Source organism: Chrysochloris asiatica, unplaced genomic scaffold (assembly GCF_000296735.1).
Source record: "Chrysochloris asiatica unplaced genomic scaffold, ChrAsi1.0 scaffold00001, whole genome shotgun sequence".
Lineage (NCBI taxonomy): Eukaryota > Metazoa > Chordata > Mammalia > Afrosoricida > Chrysochloridae > Chrysochloris > Chrysochloris asiatica.
Window position 1 is genome coordinate 11580672 of NW_006408519.1, and position 26963 is coordinate 11607634.

General features: G+C 42.3%; 1 protein-coding gene across 5 annotated transcripts in view; it reads right to left on the reverse strand.

The window, feature by feature from the left end:
- The window catches only part of SYBU (syntabulin (syntaxin-interacting)), a 95652-nt gene extending 76107 nt beyond the window's left edge, over positions 1–19545 (reverse strand). Inside the window, exons 1-3 of one of the 5 annotated variants that reach the window (XM_006830651.1) lie at positions 19334–19545; positions 14271–14351; positions 12321–12522 (exon numbers count right to left, since the gene is read on the reverse strand). In XM_006830651.1, the coding sequence (XP_006830714.1) occupies positions 12321–12522; positions 14271–14294 (226 nt within the window). In that variant the 5' untranslated portion in view covers positions 14295–14351; positions 19334–19545. Of the gene's footprint in view, positions 1–12320; positions 12526–14270; positions 14422–19333 lie in introns of those variants that run through there. The other 4 variants (XM_006830650.1, XM_006830649.1, XM_006830648.1 and 1 more) reach the window with 4 other exon arrangements.
- Positions 19546–26963: the final 7418 nt, after the last annotated feature.

Genomic DNA, 26963 nt, shown 5'->3' on the forward strand with positions numbered 1-26963 from the left:
AAAAAAAAAAAGCCTGTAAGATAGGAAGCTTGGTGTGTGAAAGAACCAAAGGAGGTTACAAAGGCTAAGGTTTGAATGATCGATGATGAGGTTAAAAGGATGCATACGCCTCAGAATATTCAAGTTTATAGGCCTGGAATCATAGGAGGATGGAAATTCAAAAGGTTAATGGAAAAATGGAATGAAAAGATAATGGAATTATTCCAAGAACTTTTGAAGCCCCCTCATATATCTTATGGTGTTGTTAAGTGGTGTTGAGTTGATTCTAACTCATAGCTACCTTGTATAGGGTATCCAAGGAGCAGTTTGTGGGTTTGAACCACCAACCTTGTGGTTAATAGTCTGCTGCTCATCCTACAGAAATATACCATGACTCTAACTACAGATAAGGGATTCAAAGACACAGGTCTGGATATGAGCTTTTGAGGGGAGCAGGTGAAAAGACCTGAGGCTAAGACCTGAGGTATGGTGACATCAAAGAATAGGCAAGGAGAAGAGTCAAGGCAGGTGACTGAGCTGGGATGAGACAGGCAGGCTAAACGGTCCGGGGTGGGGTCATAGAAAAGAGGCACTTGTTTCTTTGTGCCGAGTGCTGCTGAAAGGTCAAGGAAGACAGGGCAACTGGGAATGTGAGACTTAGCTACTCAGTCCTTCACCCTTGACAAGAACAACGAAAAGAACAGAAGTGTGCGAAGTTTTGTTCTGGAGGGGAGAAGATAAATGAGACGGTAATTGTAAAGAGATGAGAGGTCAAGGGAAATCTTTAAAAAATATGTATATATTTCAAGATGTGTTGTCTGGAATATATGTGTATGTTCATGGGAAGATTTGGTAACAGGGATTCTAAAGAGGTACCTCACAATAAAACCTGTGAAGTGGGGCGTAGTGATCCGTTAGCCAACGTATCTCTTGTTTCTTGGAAACAAAATAATCATTTCTCATGTAAACATTCCCAGGATTTCTGAGCTATTTTGGAGCTTCAACTGCTCCCATAAAAGTCATTCTGGTGAAGGCATCAGCAGTTAAAGAGGCAGTGAAGTGAGGTGGGGTGAGTCTCTTTCTTCTTTTTTTAAAGTTTTTATTATAAATTGAGTGAGAGTTTCCATGGGAGAACATTGGCTTTACACCATTGTTTCACTGCAATGATTACAATCGGTGAGTCTTTCTTACAGGGCTCAGTGTTCCACCTGAAACGAGAATCTCCTATTTGGTGTTCTACCAATGGTCAAGTTGTTTGGTTTATGTTCACAGCCAGAAGGAAAAGAATTTGGAAAGGAAAATATCTTGGCTCAAATATATAATGAAGTGTAAGTAACCAATCTACTGTAGAGTTTTGGTGAGGGAGGAGCTGCTGGTGAGACTGTGAAACTAATGGTGGCCAGAAGCCAAGTGAGATGTGGTAAGTGGGGAGCTGAGTTCTTCTGTCAGGCAGGCCTTTATTTCTCTTGCCTTTCCTTTCCAACAAAGGCATGTTCCAAGTCTTCCTAACCTGCCCTCCTGATAGCAACAAAGGTTTATCTGGAATTTCTCAATCATTCCATTCTAACTGCCCCCTTCCTTTTTGTTTTTTATTATGTTCCTTGGCAGGAGAAGGTGAGGGAGGAAGAAAACTGGAAGGACAACGGCGATGGAAAGGGAGAAAAGGAAGAAGAGAGACAGAGACCTAGAATCTAGCTCTTAAACCTTATAAGAGTTAGCACAAGGAGATTTCATACCACTCTGAAGATACATGCACTCCAGTTAAGCTTGCTGAGCCAATGTCAGTGTATTTTTGCTTCCCTTCTACTTTTCCTCATATTGAGAATCTGAAAAGAGTGATCGTCAAGATGGAGCATCAGATAAACATGGAAGAAAGTGAAATAAAAATCAACGCCCATAATACAATTAATGCAATTGTTACATTTGGACTTTTCCTGTACTTTTAAAAAAAGAGTTGTTTTAGATAATGTCTTCAGTGTTGCTCTGATGCTGAACAAGGAACCGTGGTGGTACAATACTAAGTGCTCAGTTTATAATCAAAAGGTCAGTGGTTTGAACACCAGTGGCTCCATGGGAAAAAGACCTGGTGGTGGTGGTGGCTGTGTCCCGTGGAGTTGGTTCCGACTCATAGCGATCCGCTTTTGTGAGATTACAGCCTAGGAAACCCTATGGGCCAGTTCTAGTCTGTTTAGAGCGTAAGTAAGAGTTGAAATTGACTCGACAACAAACAACATCAACATGCTGCTGAACACACAATTCAGCGGAGTTTCCAGACTAAGATGGACTGGGAAGAAAGGCCTCGTGACACACTTCTGAAAAATCAGACAACCAAAACCCTATGGATCACAATAGTTTCATCTGCAACCGGTCGTGGGGACGACACAGGGCGGGCAGCATTTCCGTCTATGCACATGGGTCACCGTGTGTCTTGACGGTCACTAACAATTCTGAATTTACTTTAAAAAAAAAAAAAAGGAACAAAGAAAGGAGAGATGACGACATATGCTCACAATTTAGTCTAATTCTGAATCTTGGACACTAGCCTCATAGACAAAATGTGTACCCTCAGGAGAGTGGTTGGAGACACAATGGTCCTCCATGATGCCATAGCACGAGTGAGGGGCCCCTCTATGTGCACACAATGACTCCCTGGAGCTGTATCAGCATTGCTCACTGCCCCATGTCACTCCTAGAATAGTACCGTCCATACAATAAGCATTTCACAGAGACTTATGTAACCAATGAATGGAAAGGATCAAAGATAAGTATAACATGAGCTCACTTTGATAGAAAGCACAACCAGGCAAATCCTATAAATGTTTTCACATCCACTCTGACATACACAAGTGTTTGCATACCTTATAAGAGCATGAACTATTTAATTAAAGATAACTAGTGTTTTTAAAAATCACACCAAATACCCCAGAATAATAGAAGGGTAGCTTAGGGTCTACCAGGTCTCAAGAGTCCTGAGTATAAGGTCAGTACCTAACAGGAATTCTATCTTCACAGGTACTCACAGAATAGAAAATAAAAACTGAACCAGCCAGTAGAGGAGGAGCCCAAAGAAAATTCATACAGAGCAGAGAACTGTTGAAGGATGCGAGTTTCAGGGGGTTGTTTTTGTTGTTAAGTGCCATCGAGTTGATTCCAACCTGTATAGGGTTTCCAAGGAGCAGCTGGTGAGCTTGAACCATCGATCTTGAAATTCAAGCAACTTTGCAGTCTGATTGACGCCTTAGCCCACAGCACCACACCAGTTAGTACTGCTCAATCCCACACAGCAAGCACTGTGTACACTTGGCAGCTTGGCTTGGGCTCCCCTCAAGAGTGAGCAGCCTGCAACAGCAGGCCTCCTTCTGGAACCAAAAATGCAACAGTAGGCCCAGAGGGCTTTGGCACATAATGACCTTAACCAGCAGTGTAAAGGGCAGATGGGTCAGCAGTCTCCGCTCTGGTGAGCGCTGCATCTTGTCTGCAAACAGGAGTCAAGCTGAGTGATAGAGGAGCTTTGAGCAGTAACTATGCCCAGGAGTCAGAAACAGCCACCTTAGAATATAGACATGCCCAGTTGTCTTATGTAGCACCCGAAAGACACAAGGTCTCTCCTGGGTCAGCAAGACGACACTGGGGTTTTCTTAGAGTAAAATCCACCATTTTGTGGGGAAGGATGGTGAGTGTTAAGCCAGAGTCCTGGGAGACATGGGTATATGGCTTTGCGCTACATATCTTGACTATAAACTGGCTTTGGATTTTCTCCTGGCTTGTGTACTGAGAACCAAAGATTAGGAAGACAGTACTTCTCCCTTACCCCAAATATGCCCTGAACTTTCAAGGTTTTAGACTTTTACACATACCTCTCTGCCTGCCATGGCATTCACTGCTTCTCAAACTCCTATATAGCCTACAAAACCCCACTGAAGTGCCAACTCGAGAGGAGCAGTTGCTGGTTTGCTCGGTAATAGCTGTCTTATAGCTATCCAGAGCACCAGGTCTGTGGTTCTATTACAGAACTTACTCTTGTGACATTTATAGATATGAAAACCTCTTAGAACAGGATTTCATTTAACAATGTTACATTAATTTAATAATAAACCCATGTCGAATGATGGGTAATACATATGGTTGTCACTCAACAGCAATGGGTTTGGGTTTTTATTATTTTTTTCAGTTAATGACCTACTTAATTTATTTCTGTAAATATTAAGACAGTGCCCTGTACTAAATACATTTTATTAAACAATGAAGCTGTTTCACTTATCCTGTTCTGATAATTACATAGGCCTTCTACCAAATTCCAACATTTGTTAAGCAACTGCTAAGTGCCAACCACAGTGCAAGGAACTATGATGCGCCTGCCTTCTTAGAACGTGTGTAGTCTGCTGGGCTGTCAGGTAAATAAATAATTAATTTATAAATCAATTAGAAAGCAATTTTAATTCAAGGTCACAGGTAAGCTAGAGAAGCATAAAGAGAGGGCCCTCACGTGGACTTAGCTATGGATGCCCTAGAAAGCTAACACAGTGTTGTGAGAATTGTTCTGCTGCTGCTGTTACTGGCCATCACATCGATTCCGACTCCTGATGTGCCAAGCGTGCAGCCTAGACCTGCTCCACACGGTTTTCACGGCTGTGACTTTTTTGGAAGTAGATTGCCAGGTCTGTCTTCTGAGGTTTCTCTGGGTGGGGTCTGAACTGCCTACCTTTTGGCAGCTAGTTGCATGATTTAACTTTTCCTTCAGTCCCAATTAAGCTTTTAAAAAGATTTGTTTACAGTCTATTTGCCACCTCTCACTCACAGCTCCTCCTGATGCCATCTGGACTCCGCCCCTACAATTTTCTGAACTGCTTCTACTTAAGATCACTGACAATGGTCTCTTCCTTGAGCATTTCTCTGGGCATGTTGTGGCTAAGTGCTGTGGAGTCAGTTCCAGTTCCTATGAACCCTGTATAGGGTTTCTGAGGAGCAACTGGTGAGTTTGAACTGCTAACCTTGCAGTCCAGTGCTTATCCTACAGTGCAACACTAGTATTTAAATCTTGCTGTCACATCTGAAAGTGCTGACCACCGACTTCTCAAAATTCTCCTTTGGGACTGGACACTCAGTTCATTCCTGGCTCCTTTCTCCCTAAAGCTCCCTCCAGTGCCCCAGCTGCCTCTATTTTCCCTACTTACTCATTGGTCTGCTAATCTCTCCATGCTTTCTCCTCTATTGAAATGGTCAACTCCCTTGACTTCAGCTACCATCATCTCTAACTCCTCCTCAGAGCTCCAGATTTTTGACTCAATGCAACAAAGTCTCAACTGAACTGGTGTGAAGAAGCCCTAGTGGTGCAGTGGTTAAAATACTCAGCCAACTACAGAAGAAAGCTGGGGCAGTCTGCTTGCGTCAAGATTTGCTGTGAAGTGCTGTTGCATTGGTTCTGATTCACGGCGACATTGCAGTGTTTCCGAGGAGCAGCTGGTGGGTTTGAACTGCTGACCTTGCAGTTAGCGGTCTACTGTCAATCCTACAGCGCCACATCAGGCCTTGGGAACCCTATGGAGTGGTTCTATTCTGTCGTATATGGTGGCTCAGTATCAGTCAGAACCTAGTTCCAGCAATGAATTGATTTTTTTCAAACTCATTAACTCACTACCCTTCTCCCCATCCTCTTACTCCATTTGTATTTAACTCAATGAAAATTTAGGCACAATCCTTTCCCTTTTACTCAAAATCCAACTGGTCTACCTCCCAAAGACCTCATGCTTATCATTTTTCAATTTTCACCTGACTGCCACTAGGCCTTCAAACTGGGCAAGCTCCTAACTTCCATTGCCTGCTTCCTCCAATAAGCCATTCAACCTGTAATCAGAAATAACCTTCTAAATTATAAATCTGGTTATGTGTTTTCCCTAGGTAAAACCTTCATTAGCTCTACAAAATCTTTAGGAATTACAAAATGGCATCCCATGAACCATATCCAGTTATTTACGTGTGTTTTGGGCCCACATGTTGGGTAAAAAGCAGATTTTCAAAAATTTTTAATAACATTAGACAGGGCACACACTGGCCAGTTCTACAGTACCCTCTATTGTCTTCTCTCCAGCCAGCGTCACTCTTATCTAACTGGTCTATCACTGTATGGGCTCCTGGTGTGGCATTGTAGGATCAGTACTGGACTGCAAACCACAAGATCAGCAGTTCAAACCCACCAGCTGCTCCTCAGAAACTCTATACAAGGTTGCTATGAGTTGGAACTGACTCAACAGCATGTAACAACATCAGTCCCCATGGGCCCTTGAGATCATAACTCAAGGTCTTATTGTGGCCTACAAAGTTTTCTGATTTGGCCCTGCTGCCTTTCTAGTCTGATTTCATGTGTTTCATTTGGGTCTGCTGCTGCCGAAGCTTATGTTTTTCTATTAATGTTACTTCTTTGAATCTTTAGGCTTATGAAATATGAGATGCCCAATGTTGATGTCAAATACAGCAACAAACACAAATAACAAGGAAGGAGTGTATGGGGGTGCATGTGGATGAAAGACACAGGGACATAAAACAAGCATTAAGATGCCAAGGATAAGGCAGTAAAATCATTGAATTTCCCAATACTTGTATTTTATCCATCTTTATAGCTTTGGTACAATTCCTGACCCTTAGCAATTAATAAATAATTACTAAGTCAGTACATCTTTGGGAAGTTTCTAAATAATGGAATGTTCTGTGACTCCCAGACCTCAGTTTCTCTTCTTTGTACTTCTTTCCATGTCCCCACTATTCTAAAGTTACTCCAATACCAAAGAAAGAAAATGAGTAAGCAGTGTGCCTAGAGAGAGTAAATCCAGAGAGGATATGTAGGAAAATGAAGGAGATGCTTTCTCCTCCCTCTTAGTTTTCTACCATTTGAACACAAGTTAAATATATAATGTAGATAAAACTAATATTATAGCTGCATTTAATGACATGAAATTTATAGCATCTTAGGCTATAATTTCCAGGGAATGTAAAAACATTTACTTTGTCCCATGGTTATTGGTGTAAAGAACTTGACTGGAAGCCACTTCCTACCATCTTTGAGCCTGTTCACCTTACAATGTCTCTTTTATGTATTCCCTTTAAACCCCTGGTCTAGAACTCCCAAACACTGCTGTTTACAGAGAACAAGCAGTTAAGCTCAAAATTCAGTGGAAGGCCTATAAAAACCCAGATTCTCTAGCCCTTCTATGGTTTAGGGTAGGGCCAAGGCATATGAACTTTAAACATGTTTTCCTGAGGATTTTACAGCCCACAAACACCATACTCTGAAATTGAGAAATACTGTCATGAAGATGGATATATCAGAACCAAGAGGACTTTCAGGTTAAGTACCATAATTTGCCTCTAGACACAGTCCAATTGTACCATCATTACCCTGCAAAATCCCTACTGCTGAGGCAATAAACCATTACCTTTATCCCTTTCATTGTAGTTACCACATTCTTAAGGAAATATTGCATCTTTAATCTCTTCCATTCACTGAGTATTTCTGAGGGCAGCTTAGTGTTTGAAATATACTATTAAGCAACTGTACCTAGCTCTCATGCTCATTAAAATGATACTAAAGTCATAGGGTCTTTGTGTTTGTTTGTTTGTTTGTTTGTTTGTTTGTTTTTCTTCACAGCGGGCTGGCAGTCATCCAATTACAGCACAATTCGGTAACGCAGCTCAGTTCACTTTCAGCAGCTCATCTCCATTCTAATCATTATTTTCAGATGCTTACTCTATCCAGATGCTAAGTTCCCTCAACTAGACAAAAACACACCAGAAATATTTCTGTTTAGCAAGGCCTGGAAATTTTTTGGAGGCATTGTCATGTCATGGTAGGGTAATAGTCAGGTTATAATTTGCTTTAATTGTTCCTCCCACGAAGAGCAACAATAATTACCTCCAGGTCACGGGCACTCAGAGAAGACTGTCTCCCTAGTCATTTCTGCAAACACATTCCTCAGGATTAGACTGCAAAGAACCCCAGATCCTGGCCACTGGCCTTATTAATCTGGTACATGTTTCTCAATGAGACAAAGTCACAAAACCTGTCCAAATATTTGTGTGTGCACATTAGAAACATGGCAATAACTTAGAGAAATTACTGGTCGCCCTTAAAGCAATCAGTGTTCCATATGCATAATTTGTTCTACCTGCCATGTTTACAAGGCACCCCAAGGAGAACTAGCTTAAAACCCAGCAATCCATCTGCCTTCCCCAGTTCGAAGGGGTAATTATTGCCTCAACTAAGCTAAGAGGAATGCATAGCTTGCTGCTAGCATGTCCGGTGACTTAGACTTGTTCCTGACACATCACTAAAGCCATCAGCTTCAGTCATGGTATGACAACAAACAGAGTTCTCTACTAACAACAAAAAAAGGGAGGGGAGAAATGGACAGAAGCCACACACAGATCACAAACCGTAAATATGAGCTTTACTACTTCTCACAGGAAAGTCAAAAACCAGAAACATGGTGAGTTTATGCCAAACACAGTGATTTTATGTCAAAACACTGGTGGTTAAAAATGAAATGAACCCCCCTCCCCATCCTGATTAATAAAAAAAGAGGGGATGGAAGCAGGTATTTTGTTTTTATTAAATAACTTATTACTAACTATACTTCCCTATGTATTCACTACTTCTTCCAATAATAAAGTTAAATTTCTTAACATTTATTAAGAATAAACAATGCTGTGCACACAAAATGGAACCTGGCTTCTAACAAAATATAAATGTAACTGTCTCCATCTAAAGTCACAGTGACTAAGACCAAAAACAGACTACAAGGAATAGAATGTTTTAACACCAGAATGATGTCCGAGACAAACATGTGCTAACTAAATGCACAAAACCATGAACCTCTTCACAGGCATTCTGCTTCTAAGAATCTATTAAAGGAAAAGCTCTTTGGGGACACACCCCAAATGAATTTCAAAAGGTTGCACACAAATACTTCCTCTGAAACAAGACAGACCTAACATACAAATTAGCATAGAGAATATCAAGTCATTAAGTATTCCTTGTCTAGGCTGGAGGGGAGGGAGTGGGTCTGGGGAAGGCAAGGGAAGAGTAAGTTAAAATGGATGGATCGCTTTGAAAATTGGCCCCAGACTTTTAAATTTCAGAGATCTGCAAAATTAAAGAAAAAGCATGGGCTGATGGTGAAGGAAATGAAAGCACAGAATTGTCATTTATTTTGCTGAAGAAGAACTTCTACTATCATGATTTTTTTCTTAATAATACAAATGATAAGAAAGCCAATCTCTCCAAATAAAGGGTAATCCTTTGTAACAAGTAAACTTAATGTAAACTCACTACATTATCTTTCTTGACAAAAATGAATGCCTTAGGATATGATGCTCTTCATAATGAATGTCCTTGAGAGACTTTAGTTGGCAGTTCTGCAGAGGGTATTTTCAAATTCAGATTTTTCATGTGTATAAATCAAGGGGCTTCAAAAGTACATGGAAATTTTTTCATTATCCTTTAATTCAATTTTTCCATGAACTCTTTGAACAAGAGTCCTCAGGATTGGGCGGTGTTTCATTCAGTTGTGCACAGGGTCATTATGGGTCGATGCTGACTCGATGGCACCTAATAACGAACAGTAACAACGTATCTGTGTGCATGCATATATATACAGAGATACACAGAATTGTGTTTGAAAAACATCTTTCTCCACAAGTTCACTGGTAGGTGGTAAGACTCCTACCTATGCAAGTTCCCTTCCGCATTAGTGAATGTCATGATTTATAGTGAAGGCAATACAGAACGATCCCTGTTAGATTACAGAGTTATGATGGCGACGGACACCTCTAGTTATTTTAGTTTTGTCCTAGCAAAGGTGGCATTTTTAATGTTTAATACATTCCTTGTTCTCTGTCTGAACTATCACGAAGAAGCAATGAACACATATTCTGCTCTTAGTGTTAAAGTGAATGGATTAAAACCACTGTTGCCCTGGCTGGTTGGACATGTTTTACATTCTCTACTTCATTAATGTTCCCCATAATACCAAACCCATTTATTTCCCATATACCAACTGACCTCATAAAGCATCATTAACATGCCCCCAAATGCCTTTCTCCTGTCAATCAGCACAGCCCCAGATACCTCTGCGGGTTTACCAGAGTTCTGGAGGAAAGGAAAGCAAGGTAGGAAAGGTGGACAGGACTCCAATTTTGACAGATCACCAACAGCAGAAGATGAGAGACAGAATGAGGCCCAGGGATGGAGGCAATCTTATCTGGGGAGAGGATGCCTAACTAAAGATTCATGCAGCAGGTTTAGAGACCCATAATTCTACCACTCAATTCTCAACTAGTTAACAGCAGAAGGATCAATACCTCTTTTTGATTTTCATGTACAGCTTTATGGCTTTAGTGGGAGACAGGCCTCCTGGGAAGGCGGGATGATGTAGGAAATGGGTCTTGGAGAGAATGACTCATAAACAGAATAAATAATTCTACTGTTTTTTCTTTATATTTTCAAACGCAAATTTGGTATCTTTCTCTTGTTTTGTTTGGACTAATTTTCCCTTTTTTGAGATAATACTACTCTCCTTGAAGGCAGTCAAACAGAAATCAATTTATGTGAAGGGAATATCAGAAATAAATGTGAAGTGAGTTGTGTAAACAAAGCCTTATCCATCTGAAATGATGTCCCCAAGGTTCATCCATATACAACCAGAGCCTTGAGATCCAAAACGGAGTTAAAGTAAACAGCATTACATTCTGCAAATACGATTCTAAGTTCTAGGAATCTTAACTGTTTCAGCTTGACATTTTTTCTTTTTTCTCTTTTTTTAATTCCTGGGTAAGTATCACATAAACCACCACTGGATTTCCACTTTAAGTTAGATTTGTATAATTCAAATGGCAAGAAGTCTTATAATATTTTTTATGTATTTTTTTCCCAGATCACACAGAGAACTGCTTCATGTTGCCGTTGTTGTTGTTAAGAGCGGTGTTTCGTGCGGTTGAGTCGGTTCCAACCCCTAGCAACCCTGTGTAGGGTTCCAAGAAGCAGCTGGTAGATTTGAACCACAAACTTTTCAGTTAGCAGTCCACCGCTTATTCTATCATGCTAAAAAGCCAGCAGAGTAACATATAACTTATGTATGGAATGGAAATATTTTGTGAATGTAGTAAATCCAAAGCCACAGCTATAAAACCCATGAAAAATGTAGGTAGTAGCACTAAATATAATGGGATGTTTCATCCTGTTAAATTAGGGCACTAATAATAGCATCCTGATTCACATGTCCCTTTTTTCTCATAAATGTTAGAATTATATTTTACCTAAATGATTTCTACAATTTTATCCACTATGAAACAGTCACTAATCACAAGACAGTCATTCCTTTAAATTTTACCTAAATTCTTACTGTTTTTTCAAAGAACACAAGTTTTTCTAAGTCCTTCTTAGAAAATGGATATAACAGGTTCTATGCGGAGTGGTTACGAATTGGGCTGCGAACCTTAAGGTCAGTGGTTCGAAACTACCAGCTGCTCCATGGGAGAAAGATGAGGCTTTCTACTCCCGTAAAGATTTACACCCTCGGAAACCCTGTACAGGGTTGCTATGGGTCTGAACCGACTCGACAGCACTTAACAACAACAACAACAACCAAATATGCTTGGAAACTCAAGGACATTTCCTTGATCCAGTGCCAAAAATGACATCCCTAGTTCATCATATGAGAAATAATCATTTATTAAGCACTATGCCAGATCCTGTGTTAGGACATCTAGGCACACTTTCTCATTTAACCATATAGCAACTCTACAAGGTAGGCATTTTATGGATATAACAACTGAGGTTTAGGGAGTTTAAACAATTTGCCTGAGATCATACAGCTTAAAGTGATGAAAGGATCAGGGATTTAAGCTTTCAGGTCTGGCAGATTACAAAACCTGTGCTCTTTCCCCCTAAACTACAAGGCCAGACCAGCCTGGGACCTACGGTTATATCCCTCCTTGATCTTGACCTCATTAGGTAAGAGTTTCTTTATCTTGGTAGATTCTATAATCAGAAGTGCACAGGCTTACAGAAGTTGTAAGCAGAAAATTCAATCTAATACATCTCCCAGAATTTAACAAAAAAGTCATTTTTTCCCTAAGTCATAAAAGGATACATTTCAAATTATAAATTATAAACTAGAATGCATATAAAAATAGGCATGGAAGTCCATCAGGTTGAATCACATTAAACTACTGAATTTTGGGGGGGCCAAATAACCAAAAAGATACAGATTTATACAAGTCATCCTAATGGCAGTCTAGGTCCATTCACAATGTACCTGCATCATACAGGATTCAAGTGGATACTGTACCTGAGCAGAAGCTGTTGCTGCTAATGGTCCTTGCTGAGCGCCCAGAGCTGCTGGGGTTGAATTCTCTGCTCTCTTCCTCAGAGAAGGGAGACTCAGATGCTGGAGATATTTTGTTCTGTTGTTGGGGCAGATGGGGTCGAAGAATCAGACGAGGAATTCGGCTTCGGGAAATCTCTTTCTCATGATGCTGCACTCTCTGTTCCTGCTCAAAATTGGACATAAAAAAGGAAACAAAAGGAAGACCATTTTCCTCTCTGAGTTCCTGTCTGCTCCTTCAAGGCTCAGTTTCTAAGGCATTTTATTTTTAATGTTAGATCTTCACAAAAAGACAGAGTAGTCTTACCGCATGGGTTGAAACGAGTTTTAAAACTTTTCAACTGACCTAACCTTTCAAATATATTGTCTCTTCTCTTCCCCTCCACCCCTCTCTGACACACATACACAGCCAGAATAATCACTTCCAAGGTCTAGCTGCTGGAAGGCCATCTTCTTTCCCTGACTCACCTTCCCAACTCTGGCTTTTCCTATCACACTCAAGCTTTGGCTCTCAGACTATTCATTACTCACGGCACACTCCTGCTTATTACTTGACTTCTAGACTTTCATTTTGCTTTTCCAAAAATAGTTTTGACAATTTGATTTTTTTCCTTCCCTGTCTCCTCACAAAGTAGACCCCTATCTATAACTGGAACAACTCTTTCCTGATAGATCACATAGCAGTATCTTTCAAATCCCTCCCCCTCCAGCCAGGATCTTAATTATTCATTAATATCCTGGTACACAGGCTTGTTGCCAACAGAAAAGCAAACAAAAATCCAATACTCAGTTAAGATGGCTCCACCTTTTTACATCAAGGTTAGCTTTTGTTTTCCTTTCAGAATGCCTATGAAAAATTATTCTTTCTCTTTTTAAAAACAAAGTATTTGCATACACAGGGCCAAGTCTTGACCAAAAAAAATAAACAAATGTAGAAAAGAGTAACATTTTAGCAATGTTTTCAATTCATAAAAATGTTTTCACAACCATTATCTCATTTGCTCTTTACACCTTGGATTATAACAGGGAGTGGGTACCCATTCATTTCCCTATTTACAGATGAGGAAACAGAGGCTAAAAGAGGTGGAGAGGATGCCTAGCAAAGACTACACATTATCTAGAAGCAGTGTTTTTCCGAATTACCACCACCCTGCCTTATTAAAATGGATTCCTAGTTGGAGTTCTTTGCAATATATATATATATGTATATAAAATCACAGCTCCCTCCAACCTCTGCAATTGAAAAAGGCTTCAAATTAGGTAACAAACACCATTTCACAACATGACCTACTGCTCATTTCCAAGCGGTTTACCAGGAAGGGTCACTGCCAAATTAAACACCTCTGGGAGGCCCACACAGTGCATGAATTGAAGGGAAAGCCCCAGCCTTGGGAACTCCTGAGGTTGCGCAGGCTGACACCCTATCCAGGGGCGGTGAGCCGCACCCAGTATCTGGATTTGTGCCGCACATCAGTAAGCCAGCAGGTATCACATATCAGTCACTCCGCTCATTAAACTGCAGACCCTCAACCAACACTGGTCAGAGTCCGTATGTCTCAGTATTGATATACCAAATTTCTTTTATTCACATCACACACGAGACATCATCTGAAAGCTAGATTCCAGATACCCAATGTCAGCAGATGGGATTAACCCTCCAGACTCAATCGTTATAATCCTGTGTCAACCTGCTAAATCTTGTTCTCTGGAATCTCCTCCCCATGCCAGGGGTCTCAACACCTGAGCGAATGTCTCTTTACCTCCCTATGTGCCCCCCTCTGGGCCCCCTTTAACCCGTTCTTCACATGGACTCTCCAGCTCTCACCTGTAAAGATTTTTGCCCGCAGTGCTGCCCTTCTCTCCCCTCCACCCTCTGGCACTGTCATCCGCGCCCACACGACGTGCCCTACTTACCTTGGTCTCTCGGAGTGGCCCCATCGTGCCGCTGCCCGCGGAGTCCTCGCGTCGCCGCTGCCGCCGTCCAGAAGGAAGCACCTGCATGCACCGGAGCGAGGAGACTGCGCTGAGCCGCGTGGCCTGCGGGCGGCGGTTGCTGCGGGGCCGACGCGCCTCCCCAGTTCGCGCTCGGCTCCGAGGGCGCGCCCGCTGCCCCGCCCTGGCCGGACACGTGGTGCCGCCGCCAAGCCCGGGGCGCCTCCCCCGGCTTCCCTCACCTGCAGGCTCTCGGGCAGCTAGTGGGCGCCGAGGCGCGCCCCGCCCGCCCAGTTTTGCCGCTGACACCTCCCTGCCGTGCCGCGTGCCCCTCTCTCCGTGCAGAGCTCGGGTCTGAAGAGGGCTGGCGAAGGTCGGGAGCATCTCCAGCCTGGAGGCATCCCCTCCCCTCCGTTTTTGCACCTGGTACACGGTTTGTACCGTGTACGCGTCGGAAGCACGAGCTGAGAAAAGCTGCGACATCACGGAGAACCAAAATGGAGAAAGAGGGAAAGTTTCTCCCTCGCGGCCCCTCCCTGCCGAATCGGTTTTAAGCCAACGAACCAAAACCAAACCCAATACTAATAGTACATTCCGATTCAGCGACCCCATAGGAGAGAGTAGGACGGCCTCGGAGGGTTTCCAAGGCTGTAATGTTTAGGGGGAGTCCTGGTGTGGCGCTGCGGGATAATGCGCTGGACCAAAAGGTCAGTTTGAACCATAAGGTCGGTGGTTCAAACTCACCAGCGGCTCCTCGGAAACCCTATACAGTGTCGCTATGGGTCGGAACTGACTTGAGGGCACTCAACAACAACAACAATCTTTAGGGAAGTACACTGCCACAGCTTTCTCCCGGAGCAGCTGGTAGTTTCGAACCAGTGACCTTTCTTTCTGTTAGCAGGCGGAACGTCTAACCCACAGCGCCACCATGACTCCTTACAGCACCCCACAATTATCTCACCCGAGAGACCCGGCGGTTCTTCTCTCTTTTCCCGGACTGGCCAAGCCAATGCTGCAGATCTGACACAGCATCTTGGTCTCCGGATTTCAAAGGCTGTGATTCTTTGCGGATTTGCATCAGAAGGGCCTTTGGTTGGTAGCTCCGCAGGAAAAGCACAGCGAGGCGGTTCCTTCGGGCTTGGGAAACCAGGCTGCTTGGAGGAAGACCCGTCTGTACTGCAGCCGCCAGGAGTGAGCCGCTGGCTCACTGCTCTATGCTTGAGCTTAGAAAACCACCTTCAAGTTAGCATTCCACTCCCTTCAAAATGACTGCCTTTATGATGAAAGTTCTTGGCCCCTCAATTTTACAATTACCCTTGTTAAATTGAGGGATAATAAAGATTATATATATATATCAACCAAAGGAGCTCTAGTGCGTTGCTAACTGCAAGTTCTGTAGCTTGAATCCACCAGCTGCTAAACGGGCGAAAAATGAGGCTTTCTGTTCCGGTAAAGTTACAGCCTCAAAACCCTATACTAACAGGGCCTCTATGAGTAGTGAAGGAATCCATGGCACACAACCAACCAACCAAACAACAAACCAACAAAACAACTGGACCCAGCTGATTAAATAGTACTTTCCAAAAGGCAGTTAACCCAGGTCGTTCATTCAATATTTGCTGATGCCCCTTTATGACAAAGGAGCCCTGGTGCCGCTGCGGGATAGGCACTAGACTGCTAACCACAAATGGGCTGTTCAAACACACCAGCAACTCCTTGAGGGGTAGGGAGGTGGGGGCAGTGGAGAAGAGGCGGTCTGCTTCTGTAAATATTTACAGTTTCAGAAGCCCTAAAGTTTGGGATTGTATATGACAGGCAGCAAAAAAGCATTGGTGACATAGACAGTTATGTTGTAAAAAGGGTTTAGAATAGGAACCATCAACTGAGTTACGGACCTTGATTATACTTGGCAATATTTAAATCTTATCTGATGATATAACTCAAACTGTATATCTTGTTGTTAAGTGCTGTCCAGTAGGTTCGAACCCATAGCAACATAGGATTTCCAAGGAGCAACTGGTGAGCTTGAACTGCCGACCTTGCAGTTCAAACCAATTTGCAGTCCAGTGCATTAACTCACAGCACCATACATGGCCTTTATTCAAAATGAAAGAAAATATAGTCTTAGTAGCATTGTCGACAAAGAAGAGTCTGACCCTTACACTCCTGTGTCCTACATGGAAGTACTGCAATCCCTGAAAACTGTATTTGGACCTCTACCCTCAATACTTGTTTCCTCTCCAAACAGCATTCCTCTCAGTCCTCACCTCTCACGCCTAGGACCCTAAGGGGTGAGACTGAAGACAGCCTGAAGTCAGCATTAAGTGAAATCAATTTGCCTTCTTATGTGCCCCAATAGATTTTACTCCATAAATCATGTCTTTTCCTTCACTTAGACCTTTAAAATAGGGAGGTTGCGGTAATATTAGGGCTCTTTCATTGCTGGAGGTAATTAATTAAGCCATATGTTCTTGTATCCATCACTTTCTCAGATATGGACCTCAGGAAAGTGTTGATCTAGAATATTTTGTATAATCTATTATTTCTGAAACAATGATCCTGAGACCTGCACTGTAGGATAGAAATGAACTACTAAGGTCAAAAGATGTCTTTAAGGAGTTCTTTAATTAGATTGAGCCTGGATGCCGAATTCCAGAGCTGTCTAAATTGAGTTGTCTTAGTTGTCTAAGTCAAAACCTTGGGAGTCATTCTTAACTTCTCCCTTTCCCTCACCTTGCTTCCCACATAGTATGAATGACTAGGTGATGGCCATACCTCCCATTAATAAATGTCTCAAATCTGATTATTTCTCACTATCCTGGATATTGCATATTTATCTAACTAGAGTTACTTTGTTTCCTATCTTGCCCTTATTCCTCTCTCTCCAACCAATTTTTTCCCATAAAAGCCAAAATGATCTTTCAAAAGGCCAAATCAAGCTGTGTTTCTAGATTAATACTCATTACTGACTTCCTGGACCAAAAGGTCAGTTTGAACCAAAAGACTGGTGGTTCAAGCTCACCAGTCGCTCCTTGGAAACCCTATACAGCGTTACTAAGAGTCAGAACCAACTCACGGCACTTAAACAGTAATGCCTTCCTGGCTGTCCTCCAGTTAATAATAGTCAATCTCCTCACTGTGGTACAAAGGCCTTTCATGAGCTGACCTTTTTTTATCACTCCAATCTCATTTATTTCCACTCCTCTTCTAAACTACTCCCTCCCCTTCCAGTGCCCACACCCTGTCACTCTCTTACATATAAATGCACACCTCTTAAATTATAGAACTTTGTAAGAACTCTGGAGATTTCGTGCTATCTTTATCCTCTAGGCTATTTCACTTGCTAGACATTTCCTGTATCCCGTGCTGGAACTCCTCAACTCCTAAAGCTACACTAAGTTCCACTTTAGAGACAGCGTCTTTCAGGAAACTTCCCTGATCCTCCAAGAAGGCTCAGGTTCTCCTCTTACATATTTCCAAGACCAAATCCACCAAACCACTGCCATCGTGTAGATTTTTACTCATAGGGACACTGTATAGGAATCGCAAGGTTGTAAATCTTTACAGAAGCAGATAGCCCCATCTTTTTCCCGAGGAGCAGCTGTGGGTTTGAACCTCTGACTTTGTGGTTAGCAGTTCAGTGCTTATCAACTGGGGCCCCTTACTTCCAAGACACCTTTATTTATCCTAGGAAAGCGCTTATGGTCTATTTTTACAACTCACTGCCATCAAATTGATTCCAACTCATAAGGACCCTATATAGGGGTCCCAAGACTGCATATCTTTATAGGAACAGACCGCCTCACCTTTCTACCAAGGAGCAGCTGGTGGGTTTGAACTGTCGACCTTGCGGTTAGCAGTCAAATGCTTACACCACCAGGGCTTCTTGGATCTCATATTAGAATTCCCCATTTACTCATCTGCCTTCATCAGGGTTCCTGTCATCATATGCAGTTCCTGTCACAGATAGGCACACAATATTTGTTCAATTAGTGGATGAATGTATGTATGAATGATTTCTGTAATTCCATGAAGGGACCCATCAGTACAAGAAAAAGAACACGGACAGAACTTTAGCTTTGAAAAAGCTAAAACTGCCTCCAATGTGTCTTTGTATTTGATGATGGGAGTGTGCCTAAAACATCCAACATGTGTGCAGTGAAAGCTTTTACTGCAGAAGTGCAGGCTTTGAGAGGCTATGCTGGAGCCCTGTTGTCACCATAGCAACACTGCCGAAGGAAAGGCTGATGGTTTAGTATTCAGACGCCTCTTAGCTCTGTACTTTTGGAACCCAAGCCTGTTTTTCTGCTGTTTTAAAAGGCAAGTTTTACAAATGGTAATATCTATGCTGCCTTTAATTTCATTCAAGTGTTTTCTCGTATCAGTAGAAGAATTGTCTTATAATGTTAGGATAATACCATCAAAGAGATATAATCGAATACAGCATATTATATTCATCTTTCATCTGCTTCAAAATATTCTCATGCATTGTTTCCATTTTCTACTTAAATATTAATTTAATTGTCTTATGTTGTCATTTTGTGGGTTTTCCTTTAAAATGAATGTCTTAACTGAAGTTGGGTTTCAGAAAATAGCAATTGCGTTCAAAGAATAGAACTCTTAAAGATGATAAATAATGTAGCTGTGTAGGCCTGGGAAGGAACAGGGGAGATAGGGTATTGTAGGTTTCGAGAAACAAATGCATTTATATGATTACACCCGAAATTTGGGATAAGTATATTGATTGTTTATGTGAAATTTGTTAGAAATGATTTATATCTTTCAATTGCACAAAACTTTGTATTTCCAGAGCTCTCTCATGTAAATACTCTCATTTGAGCCTCACAAAAATCCTGTGAGGTATATGTGGCCAATCCCTGTCACCAGACAAATGATATAAAGGGCAGGATTTTATTGATAGGAACCCCACAGACCGAAAACTTCACAGAAAAGACAATACAACTGCGCTGCCCTGGAGAAAATGTCTGTAGCATACAGCCAAGACACATCATGGTCCGCTACAGCCCCTCCTGCTCACATCTCACCTGTGTATGCTGGAGACTTTCTGGGACTCAATCAGGGCTGACAAAGCACCATCTCCTAATCCTATCAGCTGTGCAAGCAAGCTCTGCCTTCTCTCAGTGACCCGATGTTGGGTGATCTGCACAGCAACAAGGAATAGCTGATGTGCTTTACAACACGTCATGAAGAAAAGAAACTGCATTCTGGGGCATCCTGGGATTTTTTTGTGTGTGTGTGATGGGGTGGAGACTCCTATTTTTCTTACCAGAGAGAGCTGCTCGTTTTCCTGTAAGAGCATGTGTGAGTGATCAACCCTCCTCTTATTGTATGTGTCTTATTGTTACTAGATGGTTACGGTGTTTTGATGTTGTAAAGTGTAATGACTAGGAGTCCATAAGATCACTTCCAGAGTTGGGGTTCAGAGAGTACCTGGGGAAAAGGACAGTGGTAATCCAAGGCAGGGCTAGAGAGAGCATTCATTGGGTTCACGGTTTGTCAATTATCTCTAGTCTGCAAATGAGTTTTTTTGAATCAGAGTCATCTCTCAGATAAATAATGGAAATTAAGAGAAAGGCCAGCACAGGAAGCAGAGGTTGGGGGCTGGGAGTTTCAGGACAGACTAAGGATATAGGCTCTGCTTGCCTGATAGGGGAGCAGACATAGAGCTGTTGTTGTTAAGGGTTAACCATTCGGTCCCAAATAATAGCCACTCTGTATAGGGATTCCAAGGAGCAGTTGGTGGGTTTGAACCACTGACCTTATAGTTAGTAGTTCAGTGCTTATACTACAGCTCTGGAGATTTCCAAAATTGCTATCTGTTGCTTGTGGCCTTTTGTCTATTAGTGAGAATAGAGGCAGTGAGAATAACCAAACACATAGATATGGGATTGTATTTCTATAAAACAGGGACAAGTTAGACAGGTAGGTGTGTGATTACTGGGGCAATGCATTCAAATATTTGAAATGAAGATGCTCTAGAAAGTTTGGGTAAAGGTTGACTTCCAGGTAGGAGAAGCTGAGTCTTACATTTTCCTGGACCTGGGGTCAAAGAGGCCTACAGAATAGGGCAAAGGCAGTTCTCTGTAAGGTAGACATGTTGTTGTTGTTAAGTGCCATCGAGTCGGTAGACACAGGAAGGTCTAAATCCAGAGGTGGACTTCTGGGTCCTAAAGAGAAATACGTTCCTTTTTCAGTATCCCAAGAGACAGAGGGTGTCAGCAGGATGGGACAGTCGAAAGCTGAAGGAGCTCGTTCAGAGCCTCCAGAGTAGCTACCTAGAGAGAAGACAAGGAATTGGGGTCAAGACTCCTCTCAGACATGGCAGGGGAAGAGGAGGGACCCCAAGTAGTTCCACTTGACATCTGTAACAGTCTAGGTTTAGGAAAGAAATTTACAATCTGGGTTCCCAGGAAATAGTTTGTGGCTTAGATTTGTGTTACATTATTGTAAAGGAATATGTTCTCCATGGTGGTGGTGGTGGTATGTGCTGTAGAGTTGGTTCCAACTCATAGCAACCTTGTACAGGGTTTCTGTGGCTGTAAATCTTTGCGGGAGCAGAAAGCCTTATCTTTCTCCCACATAACATCTGGTAGTTTTCAAACTGCTGACCCTAAGGTTAGCAGCAGCTCGATTCGTAACCACTACACTACTATTATTTATTTCCATGATTTAGTGTTTTTCCTTTTCAACTTTCTAGTAAACTTCCTTTTTTTGTAATTCTGATAAAAGATGGAGGAGGGTGGAGAAGGAGTTTGAGATAGACTACTCTAATGGAATAGTAGTGGAATAATGATTAAAGTACTCACTACTAACAGAAAGGTCAGCAGTTCAAACCCACTAGCTGCTCTGCAGGAGAAAGATGTGGCAATCTTCTTCCATAAGAATTTGCAACCTTGGAAGTTGCCCTTAGAGATTCACTATGAGTTGGAATCCAATCCATAGCAACAGGTGATTTGGACTTGACTCCAAGGCAATGAGTTATTTGGATTCAAAGGACAAGAACAGTATTGCAAAGTGAAGCAGAGTGTCCCTAGAGGTCACATACTATAACAGCAGCTACAGTAGCCTAAGGGAGATGTGGATATGGACCAACAGTGCCAGCTGGTGGAGTTGATTCTGCAGTTATGGAGCTGAAGACAGTTTTGTTTGGTGATTCATTCCCATGCTAGGTCATTCCCCTGAACCATTTTTCCTTATCATCCAAAATCTTGTGGCCCTGTGAGTCAGTTTACCTTTGCTCTGCACTTCTAATTTGTTGTTTCTACACTCAAGAAAAAGAATGTAGGAAAATAAAGCCAAAGTTTGGGAATATGGTCTGTGTTGCACCATCTGTCCATGTGTCCTCTGTAGCCATTTCTATAATAGTTTAATCAAAGAGGGGAAAAGTGCTTTTGTTAGTTCGATTTTAAGTGCATGAATATTTTAGAACGATCAGCTCAAGGCTGGTCCTTATGAGGTAGAGGTTAAAACATAATAAATAATTAACTGCCCTGCATAAGGTAACTTTACTATTTTAATTTTTAAAGTACTAAAATCACATCATCAGGTTTTTGGGAAAAGAAAAAGAAAAACATTACTCATCATTTCATCATCCTATAATGAGCTCTGGTAACCTAATGGTTATGAGTCAGGCTGCTAACCTCAAGGTCAGCAGTTCGAAACTACCAGCCATTCCATGGGACAAAGATGGGGCTTTTTGTTCCCGTAAAGATTTAACAGCCTCAGAAACTCTATGCAGGGTCGCTACGAGTCAGAACCGACTCCACAGCACACGACCACCAGTTATTCATATTTCTCCAACTAGCATTTTGATGTTTAGACTTGTATCTTCTGCTCCAAAAGTGTTATTGTTGTTGCTAAGTGCCATCCAGTCGGTTCTGACTCACAGGGACCCTGTATAGAGTTGCCAAGAAGCAGCTGGTGAGTTTGAACCACCGACCTTGTGGTTCAAACTGACCTTGTGGCCCTGCGCTTATCCTACAGTGTGACACCAGGACTGTACTTCAGAAGTTGTTGTTGAGTGCATTAGAATCAGTTCTGACTCATAGCGATCTTATATAGGATTTCCAAGTAGCGGCTGGTGGGTTTGAATCACCACCTTAAGATTCAAACTGACCTTGTGGTCCAGTGCATTATCCTAAAGCACCACCCCAGGACTCCAAAAGTAACTTCAAAAGTAGCACTGTTGAAATGAGTGGTGGGGGTGGTGGTGTGCTGTGGAGTCAGTTCCGACTCATAGTGACCCTATGTAGGGTTTCTGAGGCTGTAAATCTTTATGGGAGCAGAAAGCCTCATCTTTCTCCTGTGGAATGAACGGCTGGTAGTTTCGAGCTTCTGACCTTGAGGTTAACAGCCCAACTTGTAACTACTACACTACCAGAGCTGCTTTTTGAAATTAGTATAAAAATTCTAAATAAGACATGGCATTTTAGGACTCCTGATATCATCACATCTTCTTGTTTCTACATGGCTGTGGCAGGCTTGCATGTCCATTATCTTCCCACAGACTCACTTGTCTCTCCTGTCCTCTGACTGGGCACTAATCTGAGCTATGAGGCTCTCCAGCTTCCTTACTACTGTTGACAATCAGCTGGGACTATTGCTGGAAGCTGGGGAGGGGTGACCTCCCAGATCCTTGGCTTTAGTTATGACTTGGACTAGCCAAAGTTTCAGTAGAATTGCTGTGGAGGATTAGCAAAGCTGTTGCTTAAAAAATGACTCAGTTCAGACAGTGATGGGAAAATACCTTTGTATCCCTTTCTATTAAGCGGCTTGCCATAAACTAAAACCTAACGCAGTGCCATTGAGTCAATTCCAATGCATAGCAACCTGATATAGGGTTTTTGAGACTAAATCTTTATGGGAGCAGACAACCTCAACTTTCTCCCTTAGAATGGCTGGTAGGTTTGAACTGTCTACCTTGTGGTTGGTTAGCAGTCCAGTACTTGTCTAACAGTATCACCAGCACTCCTTACTGGTTTGCCATACTGTAATGTAAATTTAAGGGAGAATAGGAAAGTTAAATGAGTTTCCTGAAGTCTGCAAAGAGAACTGTGATGAGAAAATGTAGTTGAATAAAAAGGCAGATGGATTGGTACAGTGGCAGCAGCAATGGGCTGAAGCGTAGCGATAATTTTAAGGATGACGCAGGACTGGGTGGTGTTTTGTTCTGTTATACATAAGGTTGCTGTGGGTCAGAACCGACTGGACAGCATCTAATAACAAATAACAATAAAGGGCAGGGACTCTGGAGTCTCATAGACCTGGATTTGAATCCTACTCTGCCTCTTGTTTACTGTGCAATCTTAGCAAATTGTTTAACCCCGCTAAGACTCCGAATGTGGTATGTACATACACGATAAAAGTTAAAGAAGGAAATAAGGAAGGAAGATCTGGTTATACCAGTTCAAGTCTTTGAGCAAATTAACTTCTCAAAACCTCACTTTCTCATCTATAAAATGGGCTTAATAACAGTAATTAGTTCACAGTACTGTTGTGAGGATTAGATAAGAATACATGCAAAGCCTAGCATTATGTCTGGCACATGGTTCTCCAAAACTCATCCCACCTCCCTGCCATCAAGTCACTTCCTGTATAGGATTTCTGCTTCTGTGAATCTTTATAGGAGGAGAAAGCTTCATCTTTCAAACCACCAAGCAGCTGGAGGGTTTGAACTTCTGACCTTGTGGTTAGCAGTCCAGGGCTTATCCTACAGTGCCACACAACACATGGTTGTCATTGTTGTTGTTGTTGAGTGCTGTTGAGTCAGTTCCGACTAATAGTGATCTGGTATAGGGTTTCCAAGGAGCGGCTGGTGAGTTTGAACCTCTGACCTCGTGGTTGAATTACCCTTGAGGTTGAATGCTTTTCCTGCACCACCACACCAAGACTCTTTTCCCTTGTTGTTGTTGTTAAGTGCCGTGGAGTCGGTTCTGACTCATAGCGACCCTGCACAGGGTTTCCAAAGCTGAAAATCTTCACAGGAGCAGAAAGCCTCATCTTTCTCCCACGGAACAGCTGGTAGTTTCGAACTGCTGACCTTGCAGTTCGGAGTCCGATTTGTAACCACTAGGGTCAAACAATTCCAGTTACCATTGCTACCTCTTGCTTGCTTGCTTGCTTCACCTTTTCTTCATCCTAATGATTTTTCTTTTAATTTTGACTAAAGGCAAACTGAATTTTTCTCAAAATAGTTATAAAGAAGAAAGTTGGATTTTCCATTAGAACAGATATCAATAGGACTTTTCCTGCGTAGGGTAATCAACAAGTAGAAGTCATGATCAAGACCAGGTACCTATCATTCATTCATTCTATCATTCATCCATCAAGGCTTATTTGATGCCTATTCTGAGTTGAACACTGGCATCGATACTGGTCCGGGATTACCCAATAGGCAAGGTCAGCATTTGTGTTTACTGTAATCATCTGTAGTGAACAGTTTCACATTCTTTCACCACACTAGACTCTGCTTCTAGGTATGACTGATAATCTGTTCTTCTCTCAACCCTACAACACTTTCCTACAGGATAAAAGTCTTTTTTTCAAATTTACAATCCTGTCAGGGATGGAGTAAGCCCAAACCTCCCTTGCCTACTGGGTAACCCACCCCTGTGGAGTAATCCAAATGAACAGTGTTTCCTGTCTTCAAGCATCTCATAGTTGAATGCAGCCATGCACACGACCCTCACTGAGCAAACTATCAGTATGTTATCACCACGACAGAGTATGCCTAGTGGGCTTGCCAGCATCTGAATTACAATGTGGGATGCCAGAGTGAATTTCGAGCTGAATTTTGGAGGACAAATAGGTGTCAGAATTGACACAATGGCAAAGGGTTTAGTTGTTTTGTTTTTGTATTATAATTTGAACTTCTTGAGAGTTTCTCTTTCTCTCTGTGTCTTATATCTTCCCCCTCTATAGCTCTCTTTTTTTTCTCCACTTTAAAATATCTCTGCTTCCCAGAGGACTGCGGCAGAGACCCAAGTTTTGGCTTTCCCTTGAATCGGACTAACCCGGATAAAGAGCATTTTGTCTGACTTGATCACCTAGGACAGCGCCAAGAACAGGACCTGGTGCCTCAATTAATACTTGCTGGTTGTTGTTGTTGAGTGCCTTCGAGTCCGTTCCCACCCATAACGACCCTGTAATGGGTTTCCCAAGAGCAGCTGGTTAGCATGAACGGCCAATCTTGCTGTTCAAAACGACCTTGCAGTCCAGTGCTTTAACCCACAGCGCCACTTGCTGGTTGCCACTTAAAAACTTACTACTGTTGTTAGGAGTTCTGGTGTGGCGCTGTGGGTTAATACGCCAGACTGCAAAGCCATTTGAATTGCAAGGTCGGCGGTTCAATCTCACCAGCCGCTCCTTGATGGCACTCGAGTTGATTCCAACCCATAGCGAACCTGTATAGGGTTTCCGATAAGTGGCTGATGAGTTTGAAGTGCCAACCTTGTGTTTCAAACTGACCTTGGTCCAGTGCTTATCCAACAGCGCCACACCAGCACGTGAGCAACACTGTATATAAAAGAGTGTCAGAGACTCTAAATCTTTACAATAGCAGAAAGCCTCATCACTCCTGAGGAGCACTTGGTGGGTTTTGAACTGCCGTAGCACGGCACTTTTAACTGTAAGTTTGGAGGTTCAAATCCACTAGCCGCTCCTTGGAAACCCTCTACGTATAGTCTTTCAAGTTGGAACCAATTCGACTGCATGTTATTGTTACATGCTGTGGAGTTGGTTCCAACTCATAGAGACCCTGTACAGGGTTTACGAGGCTGTAACTCTTTACGGAGCAGAAAGCCTCGTCTTTCTCCCGTGGAACAGCTGGTAGTTTTGAACGGCTGACTATGAGATTAGGCTCCTTTCGAGAGCATATTAACAGTACTCAAAATTTAAAAACACCAGGCTATATTGCCACCTATTTGTTTGTTTGTGAATCTTTCTTCTGCTGCCAAATTTTATTTTGTTTGAAACAAAATAAATCTTTATAATAAAGTTTGTTGTTAAGTGCAGTCTAATCAGTTTTGGGAGTCCTGGTGTGGCGCAGTGGGTTAATGCGCCAGACTGCAAAGCCGTTTGAACTGCAAGGTCGGCAGTTCAAGCTCACCAGCCGCTCCTCGGAAACCCTATACAGGATCGGTGTTGGTCGGAACCAACTTCACAACAACAACAACAATCAGTTTTGAGTCATAGCGAGCCTGTTTACAACAGAATGAAACACTGCTCAGTGCTGTACCATCCTCACAATTGTTATGTTCGAGCCTCTTTTTGCTGTGTCTGTGTTGCTGCATCTCATTGGGGGCCTTCTCTTTTTCACTGACCCTCATTTCACCAACTATGATGTTCAATTCCAGAGACTGGTCCCTCGTGATAACATGTTTGACATATGAGCGATGAACTCTCACCATTCTGGCTTCAAAGGAGGATTTTGCCAACACAAATTTGCTTGTTCTATGGCAGTCCATGGTACTTTAAACATTCTTCTCCAACACCCATAACTCAAATGCATCAATTCTTCTACAGTCTTCCTGATTCATTGTCCAATTTTCACATGCATATGAGGTGATTGAAAATACCATGGCTTAGGTCAGGTGTACTTTAGTCCTCAAACTGACAGCTTTGCTCTTGAACACTTTAAAGAGGTCTTTTGCAGCA